At 46.9% G+C, this 10,310-nt stretch overlaps 1 protein-coding gene across 1 annotated transcript in view; it reads left to right on the top strand.

The window, feature by feature from the left end:
* Positions 1–977: 977 nt before the first annotated feature.
* Positions 978–10,310, top strand: part of UNC13B (unc-13 homolog B) — a 190,335-nt gene continuing 181,002 nt past the window's right edge. The window contains exon 1 of the mRNA XM_041004543.1: positions 978–1,171. Coding sequence (XP_040860477.1) covers positions 1,150–1,171 — 22 coding nt within the window. The 5' untranslated portion in view covers positions 978–1,149. The remainder of the gene's footprint in view (positions 1,172–10,310) is intronic.

Genomic DNA, 10,310 nt, shown 5'->3' with positions numbered 1-10,310 from the left:
AGGTTTCCAAGGCTTTGGGCCGTCCTACATTGTTTTCTCAGACTACAAGCAGAGACCTGGAAGGAAAGTGGAACAGCCAGGACACAAACCAGGTCTCATATGGGATGCTGACACTTGAGCATTTGGGCTGGGCCATAAGTAAAATAAAACAAGATAAAATAAAATAAAAAATAAAATAAAATATAAGGTAACTGAGCTGTTCTCCAAACTAATTAAATCATATTTTGGGGGTATGGTGGTAGATCTATAGAGCATGCTATAGGAGGAGTCTGTCTTCCTGTTTTCTGCTTTTTTTTTTCCATTCTGCATTCCTCACATGTCCAAGCATTATCTTGCCAGAAATCCTCTGCTTAAAATACCTTTCTCCATGCAGTAAATATTTATGCATTCATTTCTACATGCAAGGTGCTATTCTAGACATGGGAGCCGCAATGACAAGCATGAAAATAAAATGGCTAAATAGGATGTGGCCTCCAGACTTTGTTCAGCTTGTACTAGTTGCTAATTCAAACTTCTCTGGTCTGCTGTGTGGTCCGATCTTGTTAATAATCACAGTCAGGTCCTCGGCTGTCAGGACTGGATGCTTAAGGAATTCTTCAATGTAAAGTATCTCCTGCTGGGTGGACGCCTCACCCACGCGGGAGGCACTGGGCGTTTCCTTTCCCGCCTTCACAGGTGAGCTGAGGCGCCTCCCGGCTGGAAGCCTCGCTCGTGGGCGTGGCTGCCCAGAGTCCCGCACGTCAGGAGGGCGGAAGGCGGCCCCGCCTCCTACATGCCCGTGAGGGGCGGGGTCGGTGGACTGGGCGTGAATTGATTGGCCAGGGGGCGGGGCCCCGCGGCTCGGCCCCGCCCAGGAGCTTGCCCGGCTCCCGGCTGGAGGGACGGGCGGGCGTCCCTGCGGCTCCTGCCTCCCGGCGATGGCGCCGCGGCGCCGCGCCCAGTGCCCGGCGCACCGGCCGGGACGCCCCGCCGGGCCGAGTGTGCTCCGACCGTGAGCCTCGCGGCACGTGGGAGGGAGCCGAGGGACGCTGCTGCGACTGGGGACCATGCGGAGCGGCCGAAGCCGCGGGACCGAGCGCGGGAGCGGCAGCGGCACCTGCTGAGGGGAGCGGAGGGAGCGGCCCGGCGGAGGCTCGCCCGCCCTCGGCCATGTCGCTGCTCTGCGTGCGCGGTGAGTGGCCCGGGCACTCTGCTAGCGCTCCGCAGTGGGGTTTCTGCTGCCAACCTAGCCAGACTTCACCCCCCGTCGGTGCCTTCGGGGCAGTCCTGTTTACGTCAGTTAATCCCTTAGAAACGTTGGGAGAGCTTTCCCCGCGCAGCTTGTGAGGCACTCTTGCCTCTGGTTCCGGTGACGGCCGTGGGCTCCGGGCTTGGGTCACCCCGGTGGCAGCGGTGGCGGGGATCCTCCAGTCAGACCGCGATGCCAGTCACTGATGGGCTGTGTCCCCTCTGCTTTATTCTCCCTGCAGTCAGCTTAGAAGGAGTTTTTAAAATTGGAACGCGCTCGGACTACAGCTGTCACAGACCGTATTCAGTGTACTTTCTGGGTTTGCACCTCTCCATTGTCTTGATCCCTTTCCTTCCCTGGGGTCTAGGCTAAGATGATTCTCGTATTTCACTGGGAATCTTTGAGCAGCTGACCACAAGCGCTGTGATTTATTTTCACTTCTATCACAGTGCTTCCAGGCAGAGGGCCTTTTATTGATTCCCTACAACCCTCCCCCAGTCTCCCCCCAAGGACACTTAAGCCATTTAAAGAGATAGCTTGGAGAGCTCTGGGGTTTAACAAGAGGGGTGGTGTACGGACTCCACGCCACGGAGATTTTTTTTTTTTTTTGTAGTGTTCACAGTCTGACATAGTAGGAACTCGGGGTTGGTTCTGAATGAATGCAAGGACTGTGGCTTTAGAGAGATTATCTGATCAGAAAAGGCAGGGTTTGGATTACTCACTGAATTTGATGGTGCGAAATTCAAGTTACAGTGTGTCCCATCTGTATTGAACGAGAGGGGCTAAGGGAGAGTATGCCCTGCAGCCGTCCCCGGGACCTCTGGCACCTGGTCCTAGGGCGTTAGCAGTTCCTGTTTCTTTTGGCTGCTCAGGTTGGGAGCATTGTTATTGTTTGTGATCTGATAACAGCTTTTCCCCCAGCTGCTGGCCACACCGACCGGCTGTGTGGTGCTCTCTTCTGCTGTTTAAATCTGCATTAACCCAAAATGAAATTGCTGTTTCTGGGGATTAGGAGACTCAGTGTTTCTTCTTTCATTTTTTTTTTTCATTAATGAGAATTTCACTTTTGCTCTCAGTGGTTGGGTAATTTATTTATTCCTTTATATCCCTGCTGCTCCATGGCAGGATTTGGGAGAGGCTGAGTTTTGCTAGCATCTCTTGGACACTCTGTAAATTCTCCACTGGCACAGCACATTGTAGAACTAGTGCTCCTGGAAGACTCTTTAGGCAGGAGATGGTTTAAGTCAAATTCTTTTTTTTTTTTTTTTTTTAAAGATTTATTTTTATTATTTTTTCATTGGAAAGGCGGATATACAGAGAGAGGAGAGAGAGAGAGAGGAAGATCTTCCGTCCGATGATTCACTCCCCAAGTGAGCGCAACGGGCCGATACTATGCCGATCCGAAGCCAGGAGCCTCTTCCGGGTCTCCCGCACGGGTGCAGGTTCCCAAAGCTTTGGGCCGTCCTCCACTGCTTTCCCAGGCCACAAGCAGGGAGCTGGAAGGGAAGCGGGGCTGCCGGGATTAGAACCGGCGCCCATATGGGATCCCGGGGTTGCAAGGCGAGGACTTAACCACTTGCGCCACCGCGCCGGGCCCCTCAAATTCTTATTTAACAATTTAATTTCAGAAGCGCTGCTGCTGCTGCTGCTGCTTTCATTGTTGACATTCTGTGGTTTCACTAACCTCTTTCCCCTCTAATGTCCCAGTGGTTGAATTTCCCCACTTCTGAACCCACAGAAAGAGACCAGAAGGTCATGGTCTCCATTAGAGATCCTGAACATTTAATTACTACACAGCTACCTTGTATGTATGTGTCATATTAAATGGCAAAGTATTCATCCTGAGAAACCCTGCAGGAAAGGATAGAAATACATCCCCAACGGCATTCCTTGCTTTGTGTTTTGGAATAGTATATTCTGAAAGCAATGCCTTGGTCATCATGTATAACAACTCAATTTCAGTTCATCTTGGAATAGAATTGAATTAGAAACTCCCCCCCAACCCCCGCAGTCATGTGGAGTTAACTTGGTGTAGGAATTGGCAAGCTGGCATTGATTTAATCACCCCACCATCTCATCGGAGAAGCCCGTTGTTTGGTTTCACCCCTTAATCATGGCTTACTGCCTGCATGCCAAAGCCTCTCACTGTTCTGGCCCAGCTCTCCTTTTTGACTATGTCTATATGTTTTTTTTTTTTTTAAGATTTATTTTATTTTATTTTTATTGGAAAGGCGGATATACAGAGAGGAGGAGGAGAGACAGAAAGAAGATCTTCCGTCCGATGATTCACTCCCCAAGTGGCCCCAACGGCCAATGCTATGCCGGTCCGAAGCCAGGAGCCTCTTCCGGGTCTCCCACGCAGGTGCAGGGTTCCAATGCTTTGGGCCGTCCTCCACTGCTTTCCCGGGCCGTCCTCCACTGCTTTCCCAGGCCGTCCTCCACTGCTTTCCCGGGCCACAGGCAGGGAGCTGGAAGGGAAGCGGGGCGTGCAAGGCGAGGACCTTAACCACTGCGCCATCGTGCCGGGCCCTGTCTATATGTTTTTGCATGTCCTTGCACAGATTCATTGCTCTGGTGTTTTGCAAATTCCTTCCTCTGCTCTTAGAACCCATTGGAAGGACTTTTTATGTCTTTTCACTTATCTGAGGTGTGTTCTTCCTTTTCTAGCTTGTAGTCTACTTTTTATTTTTTCTTTCTTTCTTTTTTTCAGTCCACAGTGCTGTCTTTCTTTTAAGGCATTAGTGGTGTGAACTGTTCACCACCTGGCAACTGCTCTTGTATTGTTAAGCTCATAGTGACCCAGACAAAGGAGGCCACAGCTCTGGTCAGATCAGATCTGGAATTTTTTGTTGAGTAGGGGTGTTTCCTTCTAAGAGGCACCCGAGGAGCTAGATTAAGTTAACAGGAGGTTGACTAGAATGAGAAGGGGTGTAGAAATAATTTCCAGAACAGGAGGTTTTGTTCTGAGATTTAAGAGGGAGAGAAGGTTCGGCTATACTATACCTAGTGGCTAAAGTCCTCGCCTTGCATCCCCTCCCCCCCTCAAATCCCGTATGGGCCACCAGTTCAAGTCCTGGCTGCTCCACTTCCCATCCAACTCCTTGTTGTGGCCCGGGAAAGCAGCAGATCTTGGGACCCTGCAGCAGTGAGGGGAGATCTGAAACAAGCGCTTGATTTTGGAATGACTCAGCTCTGACTGTTATGGTCACTTGGGGAGTGAACCAGTGGATGGAAGATCTTTGTCTATGCTTTCTGTAAATCTGATTTTCCAATAAAAATAAATAGCTCTTTAAAAAAGGGAGAGGATTGTAACAGTGGCTGAAAATTGTTCAAAGTTCTGTTGTGTTGAAGATAGAGAATCTTTTCTACTTTCTCAAAAGTACAGAACTGAGCCAATTAGACCAATGGTTGAATTACAGAAAATTGAATTTTAGCTTAACTGAGGAATAATTGTGATAGTTAGATTTAATAAACATGATGAATTTTTTTTAACCATAAGCAGAGATTGAGTTGTAAAGATGTTCTGAGAGGGATATTGAGCGTTGGATAGGTGATTAAACTTGAGTTTTATTTTTCATTTCATTTGGAAAACAGATCTTCCATCTACTGGGTGACTTTTTTTTTATTGGAAAGTCAGATATACAGAAAGGAGAGACAGAGAGAAGATCCTCCATCCAATGATTCACTCCCCAAGTGGCCAGAGCCGAGCCAAGCTGACTCGAAGCCAGGAGTCAGGAACACACCCCTGACGCCACACACCCCAGGTCTCCCACGCAGGTGCAGGGTCCTGAGGCTTTGGGCCGTCCTTGACTGCGTTCTGAGGCCACAAACAGGGAGCTGGATGGGAAGTGGAGCTGGCGGGATCCATATGGGATCCTGGTGAGTTCAAGGCCAGGATACTAGCTGTTAACTACCATGCCAGGCCCCTTGTTACCTTTTTCAACATTATGGAGATAACTACTGTCTTTGCTTTCTTGTGTATTCTGAAAATTTTCTTTATATATAAAGATACAGGTTTTGCATGAATGCACACAGCAATCTTCAGCTTTTGTGATTTAATGATACTTTCCCATATTCACTTATGAGAGTTCATACCAAGCTTTTCCATGGCTGTAAGGCATTTAATGATGCAAACATACGTAGTTTTGAAGTTTCATATCAAGATACTCTGGACTTTGTTTCCAATTTTGCTATCATGGTCTTACTGTGAACATTCATGTAGGTTGTTTTGGTCTGTGTGTTTGGAGTGCATCCGTCAGCTTTCCACCTGGATTTCCTTCTTGGTTTGCTGATACTTTTTGGTTAATGGCCACTGTTTTTTATTTTTACCTTTTTTGCATAATCATTACCCTCAGTTGACATGATAGTAAGCCCAGGTGCTTCAGTGTTTTTCAAATCAGCATCCTCTATTAGAGGCATGCGCTTCACTGGGAAATACTATTTTGTGCCAATTGAAAAGATCCAACACTGCTTTTGTAAGTTTAAGCTGTGTTTTCCATGTACTTTGTATTTTTGGTTTTTCTTAAAAAAATTTTTTTGGCATTATTTATTTGAAAGACAAAGGTGTAAATAGAGACGTTCCATCTGTTGGGTTACCTGTAGATGTCTGAGCAACTGAGGCAGGATCCCAGAACTCGGTTTGGGTGCTAGCTGCTTGAGCCTTCGCCTCTGCTCTCCAGAGTGTGCGTTATCCCCAAGGTGGGCTGGAAGTGCTCCCAACTGGTGGTTTTAAAGAAAACAGGGGTGGGGGTGGGGGCAGCCAGTGTTTTAGCATGGTTAAGTAGCTGCTTGTTACGCTGGCATCCTGTGTTACAGTCCCGCCGCTCTGCCTCCTAAGATGTCTGGGAAGTCAGCAGGTTCCAACCCAGGTGGGTGACCCAGATGCAGTTCTGGACTCCCGGCTTCCATCCATGTTAGCCCCTCACTGTTGCAGCCATTTAGGGAGTGACCCTGCACACAGAAGATCGCTCTCCTCTCTCTCTGTCAACCAGCCTTTCAAATAAGCCGCAAATAATAAAAATCTTATTGTGATTTCTCTTCACCTATCAGTCATTAATGAAATGAAAGGGCACAGCTGAAAAACCCTTAGAAGGTAAACTTTTTTTTAAAAGGTTTATTTATTTATTTTTTATTGGAAAGGCAAATATACAGAGAAGAGGAGAGACAGAGAGGAAGATCTTCCATCCGATGGTTCACTCCCCAAGTGACTGCAACAGCTGGAGCTGTGCCAATCCGAAGCCAGGAGCCTCTTCTAGGTCTCCCACATGGGTGCAGGGTCCCAATGCTTTGGGTCGTCCTGCTTTCCCAGGCCACAAGCAGGGAGCTGGATGGGAAGTGGAGCTACCGGGATTAGAACCAGCGCCCATATGGGATCCCAGTGTGTTCAAGGCGAGGACTTTAGCCACTACGCTATCACACCGGGCTCTTGAAGGTAAACTTTTGATGGTTCAAGAATTTATGAGACACAGAATGTCAGTTCTATTCTAGGGAGAGTCCCAAGACTCCTGTAGCAAGTAAGAATGATGTTAGATTTGAGTTTCCAGGGATAAGCATAGTTTGATCCAACACTTCCGATCTGTCTTCCCCCTGACATTGTTCTTTGCCTCAGCTAGCTTCATGCTGTTGGGTTTCCATTACATCACGTTCTAGTAGTCGCTGCCTTTAGAAGCAGAGTTGCTGCTGGGTTCCTTTCACTTAGGGCAACAGGAAGTTGATTGTGCCTTGCCGCAGTCAGGCAGCAGTGCAGGGGAAAGGACCAGTTTCCTCTGCTCTGGCTTTGTCATAAATTGTTCTCTTCCTTAGCAGCAACCCGTTATGTAACCACTTAGCTCCAAAAAGTGAATCTCTGGAAGTTGGAATTTTTAGAACAATATACTTAGGTCTTTATCCTGTTTACCTAGTGTATTTCAGATGTTGCTATATGAGTTTGTTAAAAGTTTGGTCTTGGGTCTGGTGTGATAGCCTAGTGGCTAAATTCTCACCTTATACCCTCCAGGATCCCATGTTGGTGCCGGTTCATGTTCCAGCTCCCCCATTTCCCATCTAGCTCCTTTCTTGTGACCAGGCAAAGCAACAGAAGATGGCCCAAAGCCTTGAAACTCTGTACCTGTGTGGGAGACTTGAAGAGGCTCCTGGCTCCTAGCTCCTGATTTTGGATCAGCTCGGCTCCGGCTGTTGCAGCCACTTGGGGAGTGAACCAGCGGACGGAAGATCTTTCTCTCTGTATCTCCTTCTCTCTGTATATATGCCTTCCCGATATAAGAAATAAAATAAACCTTAAAAAGAGATGTAATTAAAAATTGATCTGTTTATCATTAGTAAATAGTAATTTTATTGAGTTTATTGAATACCTCCTAGGTGCTTGTCTATGATGCAAATACATAGTAGATTAAGAGGCCATGAACTCTAGATAGGTTTTCATCTGTCTCCTTTTTTTTCTGTAATCCATTGGGACTATCAATTCTGATTTTGGGTAAGCAGGATAATATGATTTCTGCTGGAACAGGAGAAATAGCTGAGCTGTCTCTGTGCAAGTGTCATGTGTGGCGGGTTGGGGCACGCACATCCCATATTGGAGGATTGATTCAAGTTCTCTCAGTTGTGTTTTCTGCTCTTCTCCCTGCCATGTACTTGTCCAGGGATGTGGATCCCTGCCACCCACAGGAGACCTAGGCGCAGCTGTAGGCTCCTCCCTGGCCGAGCCCCAGCTGTCGGGGAGGGAACCTTCAATGGCTGGAGGATCTCTCTTTGCCTCTCTGACTTTCAAATACATGATTTTGAAGAATAATTTGGGAGATATTTCATAAATACCTTTCCATGTGAAAAAGCACTTTTAATAAACATGAATCTAACGGGTTGTCTTCATAGGTCACAAAATTTTTTCTGTTCCTGCATTTAAGAAAAACTGTTACTAAAAAAATTATTTATTTGAAAGGCAGAGTTAAAGGGAGACACAGAGAGATCTTCAGTCAATTGGGTGACTGCCCAGGTGGCTGCAATAGCCAGGGTTGGGCCAACCTGAAGCCAGGAGTCAGGAGTTTTCTCTTGGTCTGCCACATGGATGCAGGAAGGGCTGTCTTCCGTTGCTTCCCCAGGCACCTTAGCAGGGAACTGGATCAGTAATGGAGCAGCTGGGACTCAAAACTGGTGCCCATATGGAATACAGATGGCAGTTTTACCTGTTATGTTACAGCACTGGCCCCAATACATTTTCTGATAAACATTTATTAATGCTTAATGCGTAAACACAACATATAGAATAATATAAAGATCTTACAAGTAGATCTCACTGAATTATCACAAAGTGGACACTTATCTTGACTACCACCCAGGCTGAGCGGGAAAAATGCTACTGGGACCCTAGAAGCCTACCTTTACTTCTTTCCAGTCCCTACCCTCTCCTTGCTTTCCAAAGATAGCCATAATTCTAACTCCAATACTATATATTAATTTTACTTAAAAAAAACAACGTACTTTCTTTTTAAGAAATTTTTATTTTGAAAGAGACAGAAGGAAGTCTATGCTGAGCCAGACTGAAGCCGAAAGCCGAGTACCCAGTCCTGGGCTCCCTGGAGATGGCACCCCGTTGCCTCCCTTTCGGGGCTCCCAGGAGGATGGCAGGGACCCTGCCGACACCTGTTGCCTCCCAGGCTATATACCAGAAGCAGAAGCAGAGCTGGGACTTGAACCCAGAAACTAACTTGAGATGTGGTTGAGATGTGGATATCCAAAGCAATATCTTAACGAAACTGTTTGAACTTTTTTTTTAAGAGTTGGGTTTATAGAAAGAGGAGAAATTGAGAGATCTTCTGTCTGCTGTTTTATTCCTCAAATGGTTGCAATGGCTAAAGCTAACATGATCCACAGCCAGAAACTTCTTTCAGATCTCCCCTGTGGGCACAGGGGCTCAAGGATGTGATCCACCACCCACTGCTTTTCCAGGCCATGAGCAGGGACCCAGGACACAAATTGGCACCCATATAGTGCCAGTTGCCACTGCAGGTAGAGGATTAGGTTGCTGACCCACTGCTCTAGCACTAGCCCCTTGAACTTTTTTTTTTAAAGATTTTTTAAAAAAGATTTATTTCACAAAGTCAGAGAGAAAAAGATAGATGAAGAGAGAGGTCTCGTTCACTCCCCAAATGGCTGCAACAGCCATGATGAGGCCAGGCCAGTGCCAGGAGCCTGGAGCATCCTGCATGTCTCCCATGTGGGAGCAGGGACTCAGCACTTGGATGATCCTTTACTGCCCTGCTAAGCGCACTAGCAGGGAGCTGGATCAGAGTTGGAGCAGGTGGGTCTCAAACTGGTGCTCATGTGGAATGCTGATATCAGGCAATGGCTTTTACCCACTGTGTCCCACTGCTGGTCCCCACTGAACATTTTTTTTAAAGTGGAAGTAGGTACTTATTCCTTTGAGTACTTTTTTTTTTTGGTTAACAGCATTATGTTTGCCAGATGCCTCCAGTTGGTGCATACAGCAGTAGTTCATTAATTTTCCTTTGGTATGTAGTATTTCATTGTGTGAATATACTGTGGCTTATTTAATGCACTTATTAATCTAAGTGGCAGTGTTGGGCTGGGTAGGAGGAAAATTGGAGGGACTTAAGTTACAGAAGTGATTTAAATATGAGTGCCTCATCAAAGGATGGAAGGCAGAATAGGCTGGACAGCTCTCCTGGCCAGGCCTTGTAGCGAATGCCTGGATCTGTCTGTACACAGAAGTGGACCTTGTCAGCCAATGGACCTTTCTCAACCCTGGTGCAATGAAGCGGGGCCTTGGAACATTCTTTCCCACATTAAGGCCTCTAAGGCAACATGAAATGACCATCTTCATCTAGGCCACTGACTAATATGTGGGAAAATGGTGGGCAAGGGAGAAGGGGAGCAAGGAGGGAGAGGCGGAGGGGGCGTCCCTATGCCTACAAAATAACAACAATGAAAAAACGCTAAAAGATAGAAAAGTGACTTAGATAACAGATTAGAATTTTTTAATTCAGTCAGAGAATTGTGAAATCCATTCTTGTAGGTCTTTTACAGAATGAGCTCTGTTTCCTTCTGCGTTCCAGCCTTCCGTTGTAGC

This window comes from Ochotona curzoniae, unplaced genomic scaffold (genome assembly GCF_017591425.1).
Source record: "Ochotona curzoniae isolate NIBS_2020 unplaced genomic scaffold, NIBS_Ocur_1.0 scaffold_3208, whole genome shotgun sequence".
Taxonomy (NCBI): Eukaryota; Metazoa; Chordata; class Mammalia; order Lagomorpha; family Ochotonidae; genus Ochotona; species Ochotona curzoniae.
This window is presented reverse-complemented; position numbering and strand designations above follow the sequence as displayed.